At 43.1% G+C, this 24,706-nt stretch overlaps 1 protein-coding gene across 3 annotated transcripts in view; it reads right to left on the bottom strand.

Moving 5' to 3' along the window:
* Positions 1-24,505, bottom strand: part of LOC307234942 (protein furry homolog) — a gene marked incomplete at its 5' end in the record, with an annotated part of 58,914 nt that extends 34,409 nt beyond the window's left edge. For 2 of the 3 annotated variants that reach the window (XM_080006824.1, XM_080006826.1), the window contains 21 exons: positions 268-527; positions 1,627-1,713; positions 1,812-1,994; positions 2,638-2,893; positions 4,037-4,144; positions 4,450-4,582; positions 4,690-4,861; positions 5,103-5,189; positions 5,323-5,431; positions 6,056-6,159; positions 6,702-6,803; positions 7,769-7,867; positions 7,992-8,084; positions 8,313-8,481; positions 10,018-10,098; positions 10,187-10,266; positions 10,445-10,535; positions 10,704-10,843; positions 11,762-11,815; positions 17,862-18,061; positions 24,436-24,505. In XM_080006824.1, coding sequence (XP_079862950.1) covers positions 268-527; positions 1,627-1,713; positions 1,812-1,994; positions 2,638-2,893; positions 4,037-4,144; positions 4,450-4,582; positions 4,690-4,861; positions 5,103-5,189; positions 5,323-5,431; positions 6,056-6,159; positions 6,702-6,803; positions 7,769-7,867; positions 7,992-8,084; positions 8,313-8,481; positions 10,018-10,098; positions 10,187-10,266; positions 10,445-10,535; positions 10,704-10,843; positions 11,762-11,815; positions 17,862-18,061; positions 24,436-24,505 — 2,678 coding nt within the window. Of the gene's footprint in view, positions 1-267; positions 528-1,626; positions 1,714-1,811; positions 1,995-2,637; positions 2,894-4,036; positions 4,145-4,449; positions 4,583-4,689; positions 4,862-5,102; positions 5,190-5,322; positions 5,432-6,055; positions 6,160-6,701; positions 6,804-7,768; positions 7,868-7,991; positions 8,085-8,312; positions 8,482-10,017; positions 10,099-10,186; positions 10,267-10,444; positions 10,536-10,703; positions 10,844-11,761; positions 11,816-17,861; positions 18,062-19,584; positions 19,722-24,435 lie in introns of those variants that run through there. The other variant, XM_080006825.1, reaches the window with a different exon arrangement.
* Positions 24,506-24,706: the final 201 nt, after the last annotated feature.

Here is a 24,706-nt window from a genome sequence, read left to right as displayed (position 1 = left end):
GGGGACTCGTGGAGGAAGAATGAAAAAATGGAATTTGCATCGTTGGAGGTTTGGAGTCTGACGGTGTTAATAGGCGCGGGGAGGCTCAACGGCTAGAGCAAAATATATAATATAATATAGGGCAATGATTCAACATGCAAGAGGATATAAGAAGTACTTTTACTTGTAATACTGAAAGCACAATTAAGAACCAATAATTATATACTTTTACTTCAGCAGAATGTTAAGTGGTACTACAGTTCTGCACTGAGTACTTCTTTCACTCACTTGGGGTCGACCAGGGGCATGAGCAGCTGCATGCGGGTAAAGGCGTAGGGCCAGGCATAGCTGAGTGCGGTGGGGCAGTGTTTGGGCAGGTGGTCCTGCCGAAGCAGGCTGTAGACGCACAGCACCCAGGGGTCCTTCACCGACTGGCCGAAGATCCACACGTGGGACGGGCTCCGGATGTCGTAGTGGCTGTTGACCAGCAGCGCGTTCCACTCCACCAGCCACTGCAGGTCCACGTGGTGGCCCAGTGGGATGGTGGCCTGGGGGGAAGACAGAGACAAGGTCAAGTAGATTCATGCTATAGGTCATGAGTTCCCAAACTGGTGTCTGAGGCCATGAGGTCTGGGTCCGTCAAGGAATTGCAACATACCAAGTCTTAGTAAGCGGGTCTGCAACATACACCCTTGCTGGATTAAGACACCTTTTCTTTTAATATATATGTACAGTATATACTTACACAGTATATACAGTATATGAGGTCCTCAGCAGGAGCACCAAATTCCTCAATTTCCTCAGTCAGCTTTTTGTGAGCGTTCTAATTCAGAAGATATGTGCTGCCCTCCTACGTTCTAGCCTTGTAATCCAACATTGAATCTCCTTTCCTTCACAAACCGCGAAAACGCCAATGTTGGAATTGCACAGATCCAAGGAGAATCTTTCCTAAAAGCTTTTGGCTTTGGTAGGTCAAGTCATCTGAAGCCACTTTGGTGTGTGTGTGTGTGTGTGTGTGTGTGTGTGTGTGTGTGTGTGTGTGTGTGTGTGTGTGTGTGTTAGTTTGACTGCACTGTAGGCTGCGACTTGTAATCAGCTCCGCGTTTCCCCAAACAAAACTGTAGATGTCTTTATTTTATTTTATTTTCAGGCGTTTCTGTAATTGAATGAAACAAAAAAGCCCCAAACCCCACCATATCCCGCGGGGCTCCAAGCACCGTGCTGCTCTAGACATCGTGGTGAAAGTCGGAACAAACTTTCAAATTAGGCCTTGTAGATCTAATATGAGTGAAGATCAAACCCCATTGGCGCACCGAATCTGGAACTTGTGCTCAAACCCCATTGGCTCACAGAACTAGGGGCCTCTGGAGGGTGGCTCCTCCCACTCAAACAGAGCTTCAGGAACCCGGTGGATTAAGAGGCACATTTAGAATGGCTCGAATGCATAAGTGCTATTTTCAGCATAAACTTCAAAAACATGTTTTGGGGACCTCAGAGACCTATATTAACCTGTGTAAAAAGGAGCATTATAGGTCTGCTTTTTTATCAAACCGACAAGGTTGGTTGGTAACAAAAGCAACAAATGAACAAATTAACCAGGTAGAAATGATCAGAATTTCAAAGTTGAGTCAAATAAAATTAACTTACCGCGTCAGACACTGCAGCGTGGACGAAACTTTCGAGTATCACCGGGCTGAGCTGATCCATGACCTCAATCATTGGTTTATCATCGTCCTGCAGATGTAAGAAAACACACACTCAAATTTAAACACCCTCCACTTCCAAAATGCAATTATTTTAATCTGTGTTTTTCGTGCAGTAGACCCACTCACCTCTGACTGTCCGATGGCCAGAAACAGGCTTCGAACTTCCTTGAGGATGGAGATGGCGAGCCGGCGGGGGCTGATCTGGCAGGAGCAGAGCAACACCAGGGCCAGGCCCTCCACGGCATGCAGGACGGCCGAGTGGGGACCACGCTCCGAGGACGTCCGTGGACCTGGACTGGCTTGCAACAGCTGCAAAATGGAAGGAATAGTGAAATACTAAATAAAAGCTGATTGACAGTGTTTATTTGGTGTTGGTGTGTAAACAGTTCGGTGATACCTTCAGCTAAAACTGACTCTCCTGATATCTGAGTAGATTGCAATCTTTTTTGTAAGATTCCACAATCGTATGACTCCATTGAAATTGAATGGGGAATTTTAAGCTAATGTTTGACAGGTTGTAATTATGTCACCAATGTGAATTAGCTGTGTTTCCATCAGTTGAGTTGAGGAAAATTTACTGGCGATCGAATTTTTATGTCAACCTTCAATGAAATAAAGGGCTGACATGTAATACAAGTTAAAGACAATGAAATCGTGACTCGCGAGTGACAACTAATCCTCACTTAAATATCATGATCGTAACTCCCAAAGCACAATGCTTTAAAACCTTAATCTACTTAGAGCTTGCGACTTTATTCAATGTGAAGCAAGCGAATAATGCTAATCTTTAGATTGGAGTAAGCAATTAAAAATGAACACAAACGACTCGATACAAACATAGTCTCTCCACAAAAGCCTGAATTGATGAGGTATAGAGGCAGCGAGTCAGAGATAAAGCAAAGCGTCTGGAGCCTCTTATCAGAGACGCTGTTCAAGATTCAGAGCAGCGAACCTCGGCGGCGTGTATCTTGCCGCAGTCCTGGCTCTTCCCGGGGACGACCAGCGCCACTTTCCACTGAGCGAGGAGCTGCAGCAGCAGCTTCAAGGAGTTGTCCAGCATTCCCTGGTGCGTGTCCTGAACCTCGCGCAGCAGGAAGTTGGTGAAGCCGAACAGCACATCGTCGCGCCAGTCGCAGAAATCCACCAGCAGACTTTGCAAGGAGTTCTGGGCGATGAGACGTAGCTCGTCGTCCATGTGGATGGTCAACCTTGGTAATGAGGCAGAGAAATAAAAAGCCTGAAGAATGACACATATATCATGAACTTGGAAAATTGACATTTTAATCTCCTCTTCGTCACAGTGAGCAGATTTAGCATCAGATACTGTAATTATAGCTTTGATAAACCAGGTGGCCATAATTTGCAAGGGAAAAAATCATGGCTGGTCACTGAAGCAGCACAAAGCTGATAATGACACTTGGACTGAAACCCAATGAGCCTGTTTGACTGATCAATGATGGCAATGTTCAAGTAATTTCGATAACTAAAATGCCCAAATGTATTCCTCAGATCTTTAAGGGCCAGGCCAAATAATAAAAGGGAGGATGTATTTCTAAATAACATCTCAAATATCACCCACTGTGCTCAAGCAAGTTTAAGTATTGCTGTTCTGTCCGGTGTTACTGTATTGCTGTGTTGTACTGTTGTATACTGTACTGTATATCTCCATACTTACTTTATTCACATGCACTTTACTGCACGTATATGTACTATATATACAAATAGCCTATCCCATATACATAACTCTATTCCCTTCTATTTTGTACCCCGACTTTGTATAACCTTTTTGAGTTTTATTTTATTTTAATTTAAATTTTACTTATATTATTCTATTCACTAACTGCGTCACGTTTTAGGAATCAGTTTGTTTCAGTTAGTTAGCTAGGTAGGAATTAGGTTCGCTGTTATGTTCGGTTTAGTAACTATTTTGAATAATCTCCAGGTGCTTTGCAGAGACATTTCACTGCATAAATGTATGAAAGTATGTATAGGTATGTGACAAATAAACCTCTTGAATCTTGAATCTTGAAATTCCACGTAAGCAAGGCACTTCACACCAAAGTGTAAGCATTTTGCATGGATACATGAAAATAATTTTATCAGGTCATAGTCATAGGCTATGCTGATGATGTTTACTCTCTATTCATCAGAATCAACTTTAACCTGATTTTAACCTTAAAGCAGTGACCAGTGAGATTTACGCATTTTGTGGCTCTACCCGGGCCAGCATCATTAAGTGAGGCAAATCAAAAATCCTGGCGATGAGTGTGGCAGGGCAGACCCGGAAAGACACCTATGGGTGTGAAAAGATCGGTCGCATAGAACCTCTAGAATCTTCCCAGGATTCTCACCGAGAGAGCAGGTCGATCAGCTCCGACTTGGACATTCCGTCCGGCAGGATGCGAGGGACGGCGGCAACACACGTCCTGAACAAGTCGATCTTGGGCTTTCTTTCACCTCTGCGAATCCAACACACTGGCTTCACTGAAAATCCTCAGTTCAATACATCTATTAATAATAATAGTAATGATAATAAAAATAATAATAATAATGGCACTGTATCCAATGAATCATTGCTTGAATACGTATGTTCCCATAACAATCACATTACTGCACAATAATATAGTCTGTGTGCACAGACTCTCTGTGCCACTGACTAGAAACTCATTAGATTTATCTAATTCATCGTCAGCTAATAGCTTCTTAACAGTTGTGAAAATGACATTCTAAAGTTTTATTTTTTACATTTAAACTGTGCACTCACGTGATCATCTCCTCAGGCTCCTTGTTCAGCATCTGGACGCTGGTCATCATCATGCAGCGTCCCACCTCCTTGTCCAGGTGTCTCAGGATGTTGTCGATGGCTTTGCGGACGTGAAAGTAGTACTGGGACATCCCTGGAGGCCGGAGAGCACAGGGAACAGAGGTCACCACCCTGGGAGGAGGTCACCCGACCCGTCAGACCCCCCCCTCTAAACCCCCTCCCCGGACCCCTCCCGCGCACCGATGACTTTGGCCTCGTCGTCCGTCAGGGTTTTGTTCAGGTAGGTCTTCTTCACCCGCAGTGTGTTCCCGGAGGGCAGGGTGCAGCCGGTGTTGGGCATCGGAGGCTCGCCGTCCTTCTGCTGCAGCTTGTCGGCGATGACCAGGAACGCTCTCAGGCCGATGTTCATTCTCTGAAAAAGAACAAAGGGTTTGTTATGTTGCTATATTACGATTAAGGTTACATTTGAGAAATATTCTTATTAAGTCGGCATTTTTAGGGTTCTTGATTTTTTAGACTTATCAATCCTGTATTTAAAAGCTTCAGTTTTCGCGTAGAAAAACGAACTATATAATGACCACCTTATACAGAGGAACAGATTGAAAACACAAATTTGCATCAAATTCAGATGAAACAGAATGTAAAAACTATACCTCTGGATTAAGACTGAAGGCTTTTGCTGGTTTTCCAACGCACAGAAGGTCAAAGATAATCTCTTTCATGGCAAAATCGAGTCTTTCCTGCAATCAACGTGAAAAGAAACGAAAGTGACATGGATTTTCGTTTACGAATGTACAGTGGTACAGTTTGTGCTTGAAACTATAGATAAGTTGCATCGTTTTGGTGTCGATGTGTTGAGAATCCTGTACGTACCTGTGCAATAAACTGGATGATTTTGACAAAGATATTGAGCGGCATATCTCTAGGAACCACGCTGCGGGATCCTTTAGGGAAGAGCGTTGTGACGATGGTGTTGAGACGACTACAGACATAGAGAAAATGACAGAATTACATTAATTACATTAGAAACAAATTGGTTGACAGATTGACATGTAGTCGTTTCCACTCGGCAAATCATCAGAATTGTCAGAATGGCCTGCTCCACACATCCATCCCTTATGTGCTGTAGGCCAGGTTTTTCTTTTCATTAAGAGGTTTATTTAAAGCCAAGATTATTCGGGGCCTCATTAACACCTGTGTGAAGTCAGGCTTGACCTGTTTGTGGCTTTAGGGCTTGTAATCGTGTCTGGAGATGGCAGTAAAACCTCCGGGCCACCAGCGCTCCTCTGAGCAGACAAAACTCAAAGACCTGTCCTCCTTTTTTTTTCTTTTTTTTTCCCCCAAAGCCAATAAAGCCGTAGTGTGGACAGTGAGCTCCATTGGGAAAAAAACTCCTTTTCCTCAGGAAGAACTTTGACTTCCCACGAAGCTATAACTGTCACCTCTGGACAGGCTCAGTTCTCTGTTCGGCCCCAAAGCTTTTATGTGGTGGAAACGGAACATACAGTAGAAGCGTCGAATAGCCACTGGGACAACTGGTGAACTTTGTATAACCGGTTTGAATACTAGATACAGTCTCAGTAAAAGTTATAGTAGAAATACTTACCCTTGGGTTGCAGTGTTGCTCTCACACTTAATTCTGATCATGTAGACCCATAGGAGGCGATACAGAGCCTCCAGTGCAATACGTGCCATTTTGGGGTCTTTACTCTGCACACAATGTCATTTGGGAAAATTACATCACATTAATACAAACGAGAGTCATCACCCCACTAAAACCACTGGACACGGCCTGCAACAACACACAGAGCTCAATTATGTCAACACGGGCCACGATTGTAATTGGAATTACAGAGCCGTGATGATTAATGCTGGCAATGACGGTCAGGTTAACTTCTAAACAAAGCCTCCACAGTGTGACCGGACGCCCCTGCTTCCAGGGACGTTCCCCAGATACGACGCCCTGGCAACATGCCTGGAAATGTCCCCGGACCACCCTCTACAAAATGTGATTCATAAGGTTTTTTATTGAAATAAAAAATATATATCAGCTTCACTCCTGTTTTTTGGGGGGTTTTGCTTTGCTAAAATATTCCTCATTCCTCAGGTCATACATGCATGGCTCAGGGCTTTCATTTGGATAATTACAGTCAAGTTTACCCAAGCTACCTTATTTTAGACTCATTCATCAATGAATCTAGATACTCTACAATATTCTGGTGCTGTAGCTGCTTCATAATTTGTCACGTTACCTTGAGATTGGAGAGGCAGTTGTTGAGGAAAATGTGCCATCTGTGGAGGAAGAACTGCTTCTGGCTGACGCACAGCAGACATGTCACCAGCGGGTAGAGAGCCTGCGAGCAGGACAGACAGTCTCATCAGTTTCAACAGCCTTTCGAGATGAAACTACAACCAAACATTTGCTTAAAAGTTGATGTTTTACTGGTCCAGTTTTTTACAATCTTGAGCATTACACTAGAGCAGTGATGCTCAACCTTTTTCACATCAAGGAAACTCAATTTGATCCGCATTCAGCCATGGATCTCGGATTCAACCTTAGCAGATTTCTATTGTTAGATATTAGGGTACAGTAGGCTCACGGTTCGGTTTGTATCATGGTTTTGGGGCCACGGTAACGGTACGGTTTTTCTATATCTATATCCTACTTTTTTTTAAGTTTAAAGGTGTAAAAACTGTTTTTATAGTAGTCTGCCACAAATTACTAGTGTAACGCTCTGTGTGTATGACTGTGGGGGGAGGGCGGAGACGCAGGTTAAAGTTCATTGGAGGGTTGTTATCATTTGCATAAGTTCATCTGATTGGAGGGGAGGTGTCCAGGATAGTGGATAATTTAAATATTAATTTCAGCCCAGATTCTCATCAGATTCACAGACCTCGCATGACTGATGTGGCCGGTGGATTCAATAGGAAGCAGCACTCAGGCCGCACCGCACCCGTACACTGTGTCAACATGTCCAGTGGACTTCTACCGTGATGCCGTAATAACGCAGTTCATTGTGCATATTGAACCATAGAGGGCGTACCGAGCGGTTCAATAACATACCTTTGCATCCCGATTAGATATGATTTAGTGTCTAAACCTTAGTTAGGGAGACAACAGTCAAACTATGATCAACATTCATTATTGTATACTGTGTTCTCTAATGGTGCCAATGTCTTGCCAATGAAATAACAGAGAAGATTAACAATAATTTTCCTGGGGTCCCTCGGGAACCGCTGGAAGGAGCCCTAGGGGGTCCCCGGACCCCACGTTAAGAACCACTGCACTAGAGTGAGGATTCATGAGGAACAAACTGACCAGCGAGTGCTTCTTCCTGGACGACAGGTCCAGGGTGGTGTCATACAAACTCTCCACAAAGTTCCTCAGACACGGCACGTTCACCTCGTTCTTCACCGCCTGGGACGACGGAACACATATTCACAGTCACATCGCCGGATGCCACACTTTCCACTTTCCCACCCCCGAAACAACAACCGCGGTAATTCATGACACGTTTATCTACACTGTAGGAAAAACTTACGGCTGCCACGGGAACTAGAATCTCCACAAAGAGGCCGGCCAAGGCGTGCTTAATGTCCTTGTCCTTCACTTCCAGGAAATACTGGGCGCACTCCTGGATGAGATGAAAATAATATAAAATCAAACAATTCATAGTTAAAGTCCTCTTAACGTCCCTGCAGAGTTGAACAAAATATATAATAGTGGAATCAGGGCCAAAGCTCCTAAAAAAACAACCGGAGACAAACTTTAGATGCCATTTATAATTCAGCATTAAATGGTGATAAAACATGGGTTGGAGAAGAGGGAATTAAAGGAAACTAGTTCATTATTGGCTTTGTACCTGCATGAACTGAAACGATGCCTCAAAGTCCTCGACCGGATACATCTTGATCCGGAAGAACTTGACCCCCATGATGAGGCTGATGGTGCTCTGTACCACGTAGGGACTCTGCTCCTTCTGTCGCAGCTCTTTCAACTCCGTCATGAACTTCTTCTTCACAGCGGGAAACCTGAGAGGGAAAAGAAATAAATCGTCAGATCAGACGGCGAATGGAGTGGTGGTGCCTGTTAAGTTAACCCTGTGTCAAAATCTTACAACCTTCACACTTTCTGTGTGTGAATCTTTAATGTACTATAATTACATTCTCAACGGGTCTCAATTGTTTATCCTAGCTATCCCTTTGGATGGATAATGGGTCCGAACTTACACATTTTCCAGCTTTCCTCTTACTTTATATGACTTCCTCTCTATGGGCTTTACAAGGTTAAGTGAGGCAAATCCCAAGGCACCGTTCCTAAAGTGCGTCCTCTCATCTCAATATAAATCTGAACTTGGGATCTCTGGAAAGGTCGTGATCGACGGAGGATGAAGCAACAACTTCCATGGCACATCACACTGTCCAGTCCTGCAGACAGAGGGTCTGGGTCTGGATCATTACGCCAAATTTAAACACAGATAAAATTCCTCTATTGGTCTAACTTTAGCAGGCAATTCATCAGGGGAACTCATCTGAGTATCCTTGAACTCGGCTGGCCAGTACATAAATAATAAGTACCATACTTAAAACAGTCACTGCGGTCAAAAGTGAAACACAATCCAGCTGTACATGGGATGAGCGACTATTACCTGGACTACAGTCAGAAACTGAATTTAGGAAGCTCTGAGAAAGCATTCCTCTGGCCACATGGACAAAAAAAGAGTTCTGAATTGAATCTCTCTAAGCCTGAATTCTGATAATAAAGTCAGACATCAGTTTGAGTTTATTCTCAGAGTAATTGTAATGAATTTAAATCCCAGAATTCTGTGAGAATTCTATGAAAATAAAAGAGTCCAAATTATGAGAATAATCACACGGCAGCAGTTTTTCTCATGTAGCCTTGAACCTCTTCCATACATCCTCCATAGCACCGTGTTATCTTGATCAATCCCAAGTGAAACCTCTTTGCCTGCCAGTCGAGTGGCTCCTGTTTAAAGCTAAGCAGAGGGCAGGGTTGGCAAGGAGGTATGCGGGCCGCTCACCAACCATACAGTATCTCCATTTTAAGGGTTTGTTCCTTGCCGTGATGATCCGAAAAACTTCAAATAAACAGACATCAATTTCCACTCCTACTTTGGAGTGAGGCATTCTTACCCAAAAGTGTTGGCGCTACAGTGAGTTCCAGTCTCTTAAGCGATGGAATGTCTCACAGAGAGGGACGGGGGAACAGTAGGATCTATCGCGTTAAACTCAACGATCATTGGTTGAAAAATTGTTTGACCATCTACTATTTGTGCATTTCAGATTTCCTCCAATATCAAATTTGTTTAAAAAAAAAAAAGCTACTTTAACTTCAGTATTAACTTTTTATTTTTATCTATTACTATTTCACAATAAGATGGACTTTTTATTTATTTATTTTAATTACTTTGCAGGTAGATTTGATTACATTGCATTGTGACCACTTACAACTCAGATACAAATTCTATGTTATGTAAACAACAACGGTTCAAAACATGTATTTTTAGACTGATAAATGTCTCATTCAGCATCCTGTTGGAAACGTACTTGGCCTGGGCCAAAACCCCGATGACCTCTGCGTAGAGGTCTGCTACAGTGTGCATGTTGCCAGTGTTGGGACCGTGGTACCTGCGGGGAAACACAGCAGAGCTTCAACACGAACCCTACAGCACCAGAATAAAAATATAAACCAGAGCGGTGCGGAGTGGAAGCTCACCCCTCTTTGTATCTAAAGTGCTTAAAGGATAAGTTGATGACTTCGCCGACCAAACTGTCAAGTACTGGGTGCAGCGGCATCTGGTCGTGGAGGAAGAGACATGGAGAGGCACGGAAATGTTGATTTAAATTCAATAAAATAGCAGACAAAAAAACAGTGAAGAACGTAGATGCCATTTTAAATGATGATCTGATAATTATTAACTTTGAATATTTACTTTACGTATCTCAGAGTGAGCAGTGAGGAGGATGTAGTCACCTGTTTTAAAACTTCTATTAGAACAAGAGAGAAGATGAAGTCAATCGCCAGATCCCTCCTTTCAAGTAGATAATCTCTCTGCTGCTCATCACTGGAAGACAGAAATAATAAGAGCCACAGGATTGAAAGAGTCGCTAAGTACGTTATCTACAGTAACATTAACGGTTTGAGATGAGTCCCCAGCATCTTCATCTGCATATTATTTTTTAAAATCTTTGATATACAGTGACAAGGAAACAGGGAATGAACTCTGTCTCACTTCTTGGACTTGGTGTTGGCTCTGGGCCGGTACTCATGCAGCTCCTCCTCCAGCCCGTTCTGCTTCTTGTACCAGTCGAACAGCGTGCGCAGGATGGACGGGAGGCAGAACTCGGCCAGGGAGCTCATGGCGCTGATCAGCTAAAGAGATGGAGACGCATGCTATATCATGCAAATGCAAAAACTAGAGCAACAGATAACGCTGTACAACCATCTTATTCTGCTTTCAGTCTGTAACACGGTCGAAACAATTTTTGTTAAAGAACCAAGACCAGGAGAGGGAGGATTCGAGGAAAAGAAAAGGCCAGAGAGCAGGGAGGAACATTCCACAGTGGGACTGCGTGGGGAGCCAGGGTGCTGGTGGGGCAGCCTCCCTCTCCTCCCTCTCCTGGGGGAGGGTGCGGGGGTGAGTGCAGGAAGGAAAGGCGGGACGGCTCCAGCTCCCGCGCACACAGGAAGGGAGGAGAGTCTGGTCCGAGCGGGGGAACACAGCGAGGCCTTCATTGGGCGCAGGGCTGGAGAATAATCCTGGCCTTGTGAGGTGACTGAATGGCACAAACACAGCCCTGTGGCCGTGAAAGAGGCTTCAGACCTGCCGGACACACCTAGCGCTCTGGGTAAACACTCCACAAGACCTTCCAGTACGAGATACGCCCCCTTTACAGAAACCCAGCGATTTAATGGCGTCACATACAGTAATATGCCACGATGTTAGGAGGAACTCAGTAATGAGGTGGTTGTATGAAGGGGAGCCATGATCAGAATCTAGGTGTATAATGTCAGCGTGTGTTTTTTTTACAGTTATGTTGATAATGCACTAATTTAAAGATACCTCATTGATGAAAAAGAAAAAAAGGTCCTTTTCTGATTTGAACAAGGTGTGGAGTGGGAGAGGGAGACATCATATTTTTCTTTCATCCAATTTCTTTTCACATGTTAAAGCAATGAAGAAATTGCGTACTAAAATAAACAAATTGCTTACTAAAATAAATCAACAAAGTAGGTGAAATAGAGGGATTTTTGTCCATAATCTTTGTTGTCGTATTTTCCCGGACTTACTTGGTCAAACTGAGGATCCTCACCCCTCTGTAGTGATTTTGTTAAGGGTTTTTCCTGTGAACACAGAAAGAGGAAACATTAGAGGGGATGGTAGCTCAGGAGGTACAGCTGGTTGTCTAGTAATCTAAAGGTTGCTGGTTTGATCCCAGGCTCCTCCTGCTACCATGCTGTAGTGTCCTTGAACAAGACACTTAACCCCTAAATGCTCCTGATGGCTGCGTCCGTCGGTGTTTAAATAATTGTAAGTTGCTTAGGATAAAAGAATCTGCTTAATGTAATTGGAAGGGAACCCAAATTATATATTTAGATAGATCATCAAACCTTATACTGACAATTTCTTAAATAGTTCTTTGCATAAAAAACTGTCGTATGGGGCATATTGTCCAATACCAATACTTTATTTTAGCCTGGAATTGGATTGATTATGTTGATCCCACCCTAAGTAAAACGTTGCCAAAGTCCCTAAAGTTTGTCTCATAACTGCTGCAGAGTATGAAGTGGGGATTTGTGAGACGGATCTTACAGCCTGATCTTAATGAGACAGAGCATTAATCATTGTTCCACAGCAGCCAGTGTCAGGAGTTAGAGATGGGGGTTTGATGGCCTTTCTCATTATTAAAGTCTTCAATCATTCTGTGGAAAAATGTCTTTCATGAGATTTTGGGGCTGAAGACGCTCTCTTATTGTGCGAGCCGTCTGCATCATTGTGTTTAAGTACAATGGGGTTGTCTGGTATCAAGTATTGGGAAAACTGTCAATTTACCAAGCCATATGTCATGTGACCTATAAGTTACTTTTTATTGGCTTTTGTCACCTTTCATGTCCATATCAAAGGTTAGGGCTGCAGGTTATATTGCTTTCTAGCATCTTCAAGAAATTGCGCAAAAATATTAAAATGCACAACTGACTGGTGGCAAAGGGCTAGAACTCAGATGGAGTCTTTTTAACGTGACATAAACTAAATAGAATGACCGAAGATACAGAGATACATGTGCAAAGTGCTTGATTAAAAACATACTAAATCTGTGATTCAGAATAAAAATTTGATTGGACAAAAAACGACCAAATCTTATCTTATCTTAAATACAGCTGTTGTAAGGAAACTTAAAAAAGACAACATATCACCACTGCAGGTGTTGTGCAAAAACGTGTCTAGGGCTAGCGGGCACCAAAATTTGAAACACTGCAAATATTTACCATCACCTCAAATCCAACCACGGGGAGACACGGTGAATGTATTGGGGAAAAAAACTAGTCTGAAAGGAGTAGTGTGAGCAGCAACCTCCCCGACTCTGGCAGAACACTTAATGGGATGTTGTCCAGAGACTTGACGGTGTTACACCATATGATAAATCATCCAGAAGAGATAAATAAAAAAAGTATCAAAAAGATATGGTGAGAAGATATCCTTTTTTGAAATACTTTTTCAAACTGCTATTCCTGGAATATATGAAATATGACAGATATTTATGGAATCAGAAGTGAAGGAAATAGTTTGTGAGTACAGTACAATTGAGTACAGCTAATCTTCACTTATCGTTGCAAGACAACAGAACCCTGCATCACTTTATTGACAAAGTCCTTGTTTACTTTCCCAAAAACCAGCAGGGAAATATGGCTCTTGGCTTTTCAGTCGGCATGCAGCGCTGTCTGCATTACCACCCACAAACTCGATGAGGGTAACTTCATTTGATTAAATGTATCATTTTACTTTTGCGCCCACATTATAATGATGTGTAGATTTGTTCAAGATAGCATTCAATTGAAATTTTGTAATGGACGGAAAAAATGTGTGAATATAACACAGTTTTACACGTTTGCCGTGACATTGCATATTATATTGACACCCCAAGACGCGACTGTGGCAGACGGGGGGGCGTGGTTAAGCCACGTCTGCACAGGGCTGGCTTGCCTCCGTGGCGGCGCAGCTTTACCGGCTCTGCCCAATCAGCCTCTTTGGCGCTGATTGGTCGGACCTGGCTGAGAAAGTATAACTGCATGTGTTACAGGGAGAGTCATATATGTTGTTTTGTCTTTCGGTGAAGGTGGCTGAGGCGCATGACGCTGAAACGCCTGCGGTCCAGAGCACGACCACAACAAACAAACTCTTTTAATCCCTTTTAGTTTATCTTCCTGTTTTGCCAGGGAGCCTTTGTGTTCACATTCTGAATAAAATCCTCGCCATGTCGGTGCTCCACTGCCCGAACGACTCCGTCTCCCTCCCTAAACCCGTACATGTGGGTAGAGACTCCCCCAGCAACTCCTTTCCATGTCATTCAATCCAAAACCACAGTTTAACATTTAATACAAGGACTTGCATTTAACATGTTGTAAGGTAAAGTAGATTGGCATTGTCTGGCAGATATTGGAAGGTAATCTAATGCAAGGTAGTACTGTATGGACTGTCAATTCCTCAAAAAATGCCAATTCAGAGGTCAGAGGTCAGGTTCAGTTGGTAAACTGCAGTCCATTAGTGTCCATACCATTGAACAATTACACAGTGGGAAAAACAAAACCTGCTTAGCCCTTCAGCTTTTTTCCTACTCTCAGCTTCCAGGTGAATCTGTCTTTCTGGCCAGACAAAACACAGTTAACAGAACAGATGCTTCTGACACTCTGCTGAAAAGCCAATTAAGCGTCAGCGCTGATGAACCTTTTAGGTTATTTTGACAAATGCTTACACAAGACAAACTCATCTGTACAGGACTGATGGAAAGTCAACACTTAATGCTATGTCAAGGATTAAAAGGCCTCCCTGCCTGTTGACGGGCTGATTCAGCACCATTATTCATTTACAAAACTTTTTACAAATTACTTAAGAAATCCTACAGTAGAGATGTGAATAATTAACCGTTAACTGACAATAAGAATTTTGACCAATTAATATTATCTATAAAAAATTGAATAAAAAAAAGTTAGTTGCTCGGTAAAATAAAAAATATGCTGCATAATCAATTTCATAAATACAACTCATTTGGGTGGCACATGCAACTTGGCCGTGACGATTACTGCAATACTGCGGTCACGTGACATCACCGCAGGGTTGAGCTAATTACAATCATCACCGCAAATTATAAAATAAAATAAACACAGATCAGCCACAACATTAAAACCAGTGACAGGTAAAAAGAATAACATTGATCACCTCGTTACAATAGCACCTGTCAAGGGGTGGAATATATTAGGCAGAAAGTGACCAGTCAGTTCTTGAAGTTGATGTGTTGGAAGCAGGAAAAATGGTCAAGCGTAAGGATCTGAGTGACTTTGACAAGGAACAAATTGTGATGGCTAAACGACTGGGTCAGAGCATCTCCAAAACAGCAGGTCTTGTGGGGTGGTCCTGGTATGCAGTGGTTAGTACCTACCAAAAGTGGTCCAAGGAAGGACAACCGGTGAAACAGCGACAGTCATGGGCGCCCAAGGCTCATGGGGAGCTTAGTCTAGCCCGTCTGGTTTGATCCCACAGAAGAGCAACTGTAGCACAATTATTTATTTAAGTGAATGCTGCTCTGATAGAAAGGTGTCAGAACACACTGTTCATCACAGCTTTCTGTGTATGGGGCTGTGTAGCTGCAGACCGGTCAGAGTGTCCATGTTGACCCCTGTCCTCGGCCAAAAGCACCTACAATAGGCACTTGAGCGTCAGAACTGGACTATGGAGCAATGGAAGAAGGTGGCCTGGTCTGATGAATCACGTTTTCTTCTACATCATATAGATGGGCGGGGTTGGGTTCCGATCCGCTCGAGCATCTGTTGGGATGTGCTGGAGCAACAAGCTCGATCCATTGGGGCCACACCTCCCAACTTCCAGGACTTAAAGGATCTGCTGCTGACGTCACTCGCTCACGGAGGAACAGGGCACGAGGTCCTTCCAAATAAAACTAAAAACAGTGTAAACAACTAAAAGATTATTACAAATATGGAATGGCTCCACGGCTCCACATCTCTCTGCGATCGCACGGAGAGCTGTGTTTGCGTATAAAAGTCGAAAAAAAAAACGGATCGGTTGACGAGGGTCGGCTATCAATCAGAATTTTTTTATTAGCACCCCTACTCGCTGCACTTCACAAAATATATCTCCAGGTATATACAGTCTTTGATTAAAATGCTCAGAGGAAAGCGAAGGGAGTAGCATCGTCCCTTCAGAGCTGTAGTCCACAGGTACGAATGCACAGATCCATTCCTAGAGGTAATCAACACTTCCCTGTGGACTGAGGGCCATGACAGCTTCCTAGCAATCCCCATCCATGGAACCAACCACAGCAGCCAGACTCACAGCCTTGACGTTTACCTTGTGATTACATCAAACAAGCTCAAATGGAGCCTCCAAAAAAACACAGCCCCGCGACTGAAAGCTTCTTGTTATTTTCTGCTTCACTCAGACTCGGCAGCTTTCCTTGGCGATATGGATTAGTTGCTCATTTTTAGATGACTTTCAATTAAGACTTGGCAGGGTCCTATTGTGGCAGGTGTTGAAGCCAGGCTCTTCAACCACCTGTCTGTCACTGGATTTATTCAGAACCGCTGGTTGTGACCTCGATCCCCTGTCCAACACCCCGACACGGTCTCATTCAAAGACCTTATTCACATCTTTCCACTGGATCTAATGGGTCAATATTAGTTACAATATTACATGCCGGATTACATCAACCCCATATTACGTTCAGAAAGTTTTTGAGCAGCTATGTGAACAATTTCAAAACTGGTGTATAGTTGGCTCTACGGGGATTTTTGTTTCCTGTTCTAATCCTGCATTTTGGCTTGAAAAGCTCTGTCATGTTACTGTTGTGCGTTACATTAAAGCTGCATTATGAAAAAATTTTAGCTACCTAAAATGAATCAGAAATATCGGGGTAATCTGTTAAATACCGTCGATCACCCCGAGAATCCTCTCCCTGTGAGTGAACGACTGTCTGTTGAAGAGAGTCTGTAGTATAAACAAAGCCAACACAGTAAAGACAGCGATTCTGAACAGTTTTGTGAGGTATCGTGCCTCCACACTGGACATGACGAGTCATTAGTGCAGGCATTCCCCAATTGATTAATTCTAAGCGACCCTTCATTTTTTCTTACTTCTTAGCCACGGTAGGTCGACGTAAAATAATTTGCCCAATTTTGCATTAAGCTCTTATAGAGCATTCCCTATCACTGGGTCTGCAGCTAACTGTTGACAGACAGCAGTTATCATGAATCATAGATAACATGGTTCGGGGTTGGCTGTGGACTGACCCTGCAGAGACTCTGGTAGAATGATCCACCAGTCAGTTTTCCCAGCAGTCCCTGTCTACTTCAATCCTGAGCGTAGTTGAGATTCTTTGAAAGTTTTATCCCGCCTGCACTTTGTTTCAATGCGTAATGGTCGTGGTTTGAACACACATCGCTGCAACCATCCATCAAGCTCCTGAAGACCTGCCTCCTACGGAGCCCTCGTATCAAATATGAATAATGTGACACAACTTCCTCCTGACACAACCTTTTTTAGACTCAACGAGAAAACCAAGCTGTACAATGCCTTATCAAGGGAAACAGAACCACCACAATAGAAACCGCAAGTTGCACAGAGTAAAATTGACGCAAACAGTGTCAGTAATTGTTGTTTTTTTTACTGACTCATCAGCCTTAGGACTAACACCTTAAATGCGGGGCAGCAGAACAGGTAAACATCAGGTGCTGTCGTGCAGTGACAAAACTATACATCATGAACTGAATATTTAACTTGTTTCAAATTTGGCATGCAGTTGCTGGTACAGCTGTCACGATCAAGACATTTTAGTTGACAATTAATTATCATACAATTGTGTGATAATACAAAACCACCTTTTATCAGCATTGAACATTGGAACATAAAAAGTTGTGAAGACAGTCACATTTTATCAACTCAACTAATGAATCTAAAGAATGTGTAAAATTTAAATTCAATTTGTTGAAACATGTTAATGACATTTGTATGGAAACACAAGATTTTAGAATCCAAAGATTTTACAAACTGATCGCCATTAGCTGAAATAATTGCGATCAGGCCATTATGCCCTCGTTGCTGGGGAATGTGTGTTGCTAGTGCGTGACCGAGCAACAGAAAGCGGTCCATTTACTGACTCACCAGCGGCTCAGCCATGATGATGCGGATCTTGCGTTCGGACATCGTGGTGAAGTTGGCGAAAAGGCTTTTGAGGACATACTCGCCCGGCTTGCTCTCCGGATCGATGCAGATGGGCATCATGGTCGGGGGGCCCTTGTCTCCTGGAGGGCAGCAGACTGGAAGGATGGGGGGTTTGGTGTATCCGTTCCCCACAGGTGAGGCTGGAGAAACAACACACAGAAAGCATAGCCTTAAGCCTTAGCTTAACAACATGGTTTACGCTAATTCTGTTACGGCGGTGTTTATTAAAAAAAAAAAAAAAAAAAAAAAAAAAAAAAAGAGCTCGCCAGCCAGGGTATTACAGTAGGGTTTTCCAAACATGGACATTTACTGTAGTTCCCAACATGACGAACATTCCTGAGAGAGATTGTCCAAAGGGCCGGAGCCTGGCCTGAGGCGGCTCTTTCAACGAGCATGAATATGGAAATGGAAACACTGTGCAGCAGCTGGTGTTTTCATTTTGTGCTACAGATGTCAATGCCCTTTGAGGGAAATCTCCTGCCTGTGACCGTGCTTCAGCCAGTGCTGTGAAGTGTCCGAGGGTTTAGCTACCGATGGCTAAGCCTATAAAAAACACCAAAACTTAATTTTAGGTTAAAGTTAACCTTGCGCTATAAATAGCGGAGAAAAGTGTAAAACCAGTGAATCAGAGGAGTAAATTATTCACCTGGAATGAATCACAACACCTGTTGTAGCCAGTTGAACTCTGATGGGAAACATTGACTCAGGCTTATAACAATTTTGGGAATTGAGAATGTCATGAAAAATTACATGAACAAAACAAATCCAAGTGCCGTTTGGGAACTGTGTGCTTCACCCTCCTGCTAGGTGAACCAAATGGTATGATGGTATGATGGAAAATGTAATTCCGTTTCAGAGCAGGGGCCAATTTGACTGTTGCAGAATGCTTAAGCCACACTGTAGAAGTGGCATCCACTCCACACTAATGAAGTCAAGCTTTGTAAGGACCTCCAGTCTTTCCATGTATTGAATGGAAGAATTGGGGGAGAGCTTATTCTATTTAACAGCCTCTTTCTGCCAAAAGAGGGACCATTAGCAGCAACATCAATTCACTCCCGGGTCAAAGGTGTATGGAGTGACTACGGCACTAATGAATTACACAGCTTCACTCCCAATAATTACTAACTCCCTAATGACGGTCAGAGGCCGGGGACTAACACTTTAAATGTGGGGCAGCAGAACAGGTAAACATCAGGTGCTGTCGTGCAGTGACAAAACTATAAATTATGAACTGAATATCTAACTTGATTTAAAAGTTGGTAAGCAGCTGCTGGTACAGCTGTCACGATCAAGACATTTTAGTTGACAATTGACTATCATACAATCGTGTGATAATACAAAACCACCTTTTATCGCCATTGGGTAGAGTTGGGTAGACTCTAGGTAGTTGAAACATTTCTCACATCGGCTTCAAATATAAATTACATTTCTATGGAGACACAAGATTGTAGAATCCAATGTTTTTACAAACTGATTGCGATTAGCTGAAATAATTGCGATCCGGCCATTATGTAATGATTGGACTCGCTCTCGCTGCTGGGGAATGTGTGTTGCTAGTATGTGGACCGAGCAACAGGAGGTGGTTGGCTCCTCTGCCAGGCATCTCCAGCAAACCGAGTCTTTGATCTGCCTCACCAGGAGCACGTTTCTCAGCGGCACCTACCCAGGCCTTTAATGAAGCTGATTAGACTGGCTTTACTCCAGCGTATAGCCATTCCGTCCATGGTGGAGAAGGAGGATACAATATCCAGGGTTATTCCGAGTCACAACGTAAGTGCACGCTAATAGAATCCATCAGCATTGCCCTGCTGTGTGTGTGTTGGCTCTGGTGCTTCTCCTCGGTATAGAGTCCATGTGTAACTGACCCACAGTGGCAGCGTCGGTAGTAAGCGCAGAGTGCGCTACGGTAGAACATGTGCTTCTCTGCTATGGCCCGCTGTAGCCTCGTGATCACCCAGCGCCTTCCAAAAGTGAAGGTCACGCAGGAATTTTTAGCACCAGCACCGTGATGAGGGCTAACATGCTATGGTGGCATAGTTGTGGGACTATATTTATCCCGGGGTACACACTATACTAACAGATCCAGCCCCCCATCCTCCCACCTCTGTCTGCTGAAGCACGAGGCACAGACCACCGGAGTGTAAACACCATTCTCTGTCAGAGCAAACTTCCCTTAAAGTCAAGGCTGGAAGCAACAGGACTCCAGCGTTTCAGTTTAAACAAATATACACAGTATATACTGTGCCTTTTTTAAAGTTAAAAACAACTTCAATGAGCAGTGGATAACAGTAAGCTCAAACTTTACACTGACGTGTTTTTTTAATCAAATATACTTAATGTACAAATGGATTTAAATGTAAATCCCAGTATTTTGACATTTTGAGTCCTTTAATGTCTTTTTATGGCTCATTTTTGTCAAATAACTTAATTTAGCACAAAAAAATGTAACTGTTGTAAGGGGCAAAAAATGAAGTATGATTCAAGCTTATTATCCAATACCCACTCACTATGACAAAAAAACATTTCTTCACACCTCTCTTATTTTGTTGTTCTGTTCAATCCATTGTTTTTCACTGAGCAATTGAACGAGTCAGCTATCTAGAAACAGTGCAAAATCCTCAAAAAGCCCAATCAGGATTTTGTTCTGGAGTGATGTAGAAACCCAGTGTCGTAGGAATCGGCCTCATTAATCACAGATTGCCATGGTGATGCTAATGCATGATATTAAATTTCTAACACCACCCCCCCCCCCCACCCCCCCTGCTCCCTATTTTCCATTTGGAAAACACTTGAGTGGAGAAGCAAAATGTGAAATGGGCCATCAATATAGATATAGAAAAGTGGAGACAAGCATGAGTTGGTCTTGTGCAGAGACTTCAGAAGGAGACGGAAGGTGAAAACAAAACAAAAGAAAACAAAAGAAAACAAAAGAAAACAAAACAAAAAAAAGAAACATCATGGCTATCAGTACCATTTCTTCTTCTCTGGGAACTGGGCTCTGTGTTCAGAATGAAACTCTACATGTGACTCTGGGCCAGTGTGAATTACATCATCGCCAGGGCGACACTCCCTGGGCATGGCAGTGCTCCCTAGAGGACAATGCAAACAGGATAACAAGGGCTTCTCTCTTTTAAGGCTCTCGCGCGCGCGCGCGCACGCGCGCACGCACGCACGCACGCACGCACGCACGCACACACACACACACACACACACACACACACACACACACACACACACACACACACACACACACACACACACAGACACACACACACACACACACACACTGTTCAAAAGTATATTTTAAAGCAGTAATCCGCAAGCAGTAATTCTTTTGTAAAAATGAGCAACATATTTGATAGTTTATTAAGCTGTCAAAGAACCAGCCATCCAATGCACTTCCGTCATGCATGTGCCCCTCTACTGTATATGTTGTTTCCATTGTTGGTGGCGGGGTACGCCTTTCCCAGCAAGAATGCAAAGCCACTTTGACAACTAAACAAATGATGTTCCTTTTTTTTTATATAAAACTCTGGCAATAGGCTAATCCCCTTTTATCCAGTACATTGTGTTTCAGGATTTGTCTAAAAACAAACACACAGTATGTTGATATCCTGAAGCTCGGCTTGGCTCGAACTTCAACAGGAAAGATTTCTTAGTCAACTACAGTATGTCCTGAAACAATCTGATTTACAAGCAGGTTTGTTCTTTACAAACACGTACTGTAGAGAAAGAGAGCAAAGGACCAGATTAGACATCCTTTCTGGGTGGGTGGATATTTAGATACAGACTGACCTCCTTGACTGGGCTGAACATTCCCATGTCAACACAGACTTTGGGGGCAACGTGTCCAGCTGCTGTTGGAAGCATTGACGCTGCACTTCTGAAAGCTTGCTTATGTCAAAACATTAGCATTTAAGCCTCTTTCAAACCCCAAAATGAAACAGGAATACAGGAAAATGGTTCTTATGTCCAGTGAAGGCCTTTATTTCGAAAAAAAAAAAAAAAAAAAAAAAAAAAGGCTTAGGGTTGCGTTATACAGTATAATCTGGAGGGACATTTTTGGGCTGGTGTGTCATTAATTCTTTAGGTCAAAGGAAAACTAGAATTCCTCTATGTAGCCCGAAATATAATCCCTACTAAAATATACTGTATTTAAGATACGGTAAAGGATATAAAGTAAAAGTGTTTTCACTTGGGTCACAATGTAGCCCGGAGAGTTTTTCTAAGGGAAAGTAGACCTCCCAAAACTGTAATTTCCTAAAATGTCACCAGACATGGTGTCAGGGAGGATGATGGGAACTTCTCCAACCGAGAGTTGGGTAACATCCTCATACTCATAGACGATCGCATTTCACGTTTCCTGGCTTAGATGTCACGCAAATATTGGGATAACAGTGTGAAGGGAAGAGAGAGAGTGATTACAGCCCTCTGTGAAGAGCAGATTAAAGCGCCCGTCTCAAAGTATTGACCATCGGGTCTAGTTTTAGCAGACTGACATCACGCTGGAAACTGAGTGTTGGAGGCCATTTATATAAGTACTTCTGTTTCTTACAGTGACACATAAAGAGACATTTGTACCATTTGTAATGTATGTTTGGAATGTGCCACTGAATGTGCATCACAAATAGTTAGAGAATAGTGGATTCAAAATAGTGAACTCAATTTAGGTTGTGTGCGTGTTTTTTACATTCATAGCCACTTGTCAGCCTAGTTAACCCATATTCACAGTGAATACCAATGTAAGGGAAATTATCCAATTAGTGTGGAAAAATGCAACTATATTTTCGGCAGTGAAAAAAAACCCTGGAGGAATGAAATTGAGAGACAACACTTTAAAGAATCAGATGACATGGAAACACCAGTGAATTGGATAATGAGAGCTACGTAACAACAGAATGCCTCGTGGTGGGAAAACCGGTGGAAAATTGGGTTTGGCCGATCGTTCCAGATCAGCCATATGCAGTGCTCTGATTGGCTGACATGGACTGTCCTCAGGGCACAAGTGGAGGTGTGAAACAGTGGGAAAAAAAAAGATAAACATCAAACACCAAAGACCTGCTATCTGCCTCACAATTCTAGTTCTATGCTACATGGTCCACAGTGTTTATTGGACTTATTGAGTAATCTGTGTCCACCCCCAAGGGCCTGCTTTTTGTTTACTTTGCAGTCATAATCCAAACAGAAAATCCACATGCACTGTCCATGTATTACTGAACACATCATCATCACTTCTGTCATATAATGACAATAAATGGATTGTTGACGAGGGTTTCCACAGCTAGGACCGCTAACACAAAACACGAAAACAGGAGTTTTAGTTTTGTCTTAGCCGAGACCAGTTTCTCTGTTGCCATCTTGTGATTGGTTGCGTAATGGCTCATAGACACCAGAAGCAATGTTTTGGGAGAAATAACTTAAACAGATCCCACTTTGAATACAGCAAAAGTTAGGGAAAGCCATAGCTGCAGGCCTTGGCGATACAATGTCTGCCTGTGGCTTTATCAGCAAAGTGACCTATTCAGAGGATTATGCAACATCATCAGGAGATGGAGGAGTGTTCACAGGGGCAGTGTGTTCTCTGCTATCTCTTTAGACTCCATTCCATTGATTCGTCCGGGCCTCCCAGCAAGAAGTACTTTGGCCTCTACCAACAAATAAAATTACTAATTCCCCCCATTTGACAGTCAGAGGGGGCAGATAAAATAAATAAACAAACACCTGATATTATGTAGTGTGAAAAATAAAAATTAAATTCATAATTTTATCAACTTAAATCTAAAATATCTACGTAGTATTTACGATCATCTGTGTTGTAGCTTATTTATTGTTTTTCTTCTACCTTCTACCATTTGTATACTTTGTGCAAAGGTACAAACAACAGACTTCCCATGACTTGCATCAAACAGGCCTATGGCATCATCAAAATCAGGATGATGATGAGCCGATCCCACCCGACTCCTCCTGACACTGGGACGGTGGTGCCTGGATCTGTGTGGTTGCATGTCTAAGCACAAGCTGAACCCCCACTAATCCTATTACAGTGCGCCGACGCATAATAGAAGGTATTTAGACTCTGTTGCAGACCCATCGACTGCACAGCCAGTTGAAACAAAAAACATCAAATCTGACTGAAATATTATATATTATATTATAATATATTCGGGTTGCCTAGAAAAACAAAACTAAGATGTGCACAGGAGAGTGTCCAGCAGAGCAGGTAGCAGCACTGAGCAGATGCTCCAGGGGAAGTCCTAGTTATGGCTGGGGTTGTTGCTAGGAGACAATGTCAACATTCTTAAGCGCGTGAGGCTTTTTTTTTTTTTTTTTTTTTGAGTTTGTTAAAGGTTGAAATCACTTTAACTTGGAGCCACTGGCACCCCCATCAATACCAGAAAAAAAAAATCAGAAATGTAGATCGGCAGCCTTGCTGTCAAAACACCACCCAGAGCTACCAAGTCCCTGATGGAGAAGGAGCAGCGAAAACCAAAATAACAAGAAAAGTACTACTCACTGCCGCTCCAGGACTTCAGCAGAGACTTGATGCTGATTTCAAAGAAGCCAGAGTCCTGCTGGCTGGCCATGGCTGCAGCTCTGCACGTCGTGCTGCTCCTCCAACAGAGGCAGCGCTAGAGCCAGCACCAGCAGGTAGAGACCGTCACCTCTCTGTGACGTGCACACTGTTGTGGCACTGACGCCAGCCAGAGAGAGAGAGAGAGAGAGAGAGAGAGAGAGAGAGAGAGAGAGAGAGAGAGAGATCGAGAGCGAGAGCGAGAGAGCGGGAG

This window comes from Zeus faber, assembly GCF_960531495.2.
Source record: "Zeus faber genome assembly, chromosome: 9".
Classification (NCBI taxonomy): Eukaryota; Metazoa; Chordata; class Actinopteri; order Zeiformes; family Zeidae; genus Zeus; species Zeus faber.
Note: the sequence above shows the minus strand (reverse complement) of the source record. Positions and strands in the feature narration are given on the sequence as shown.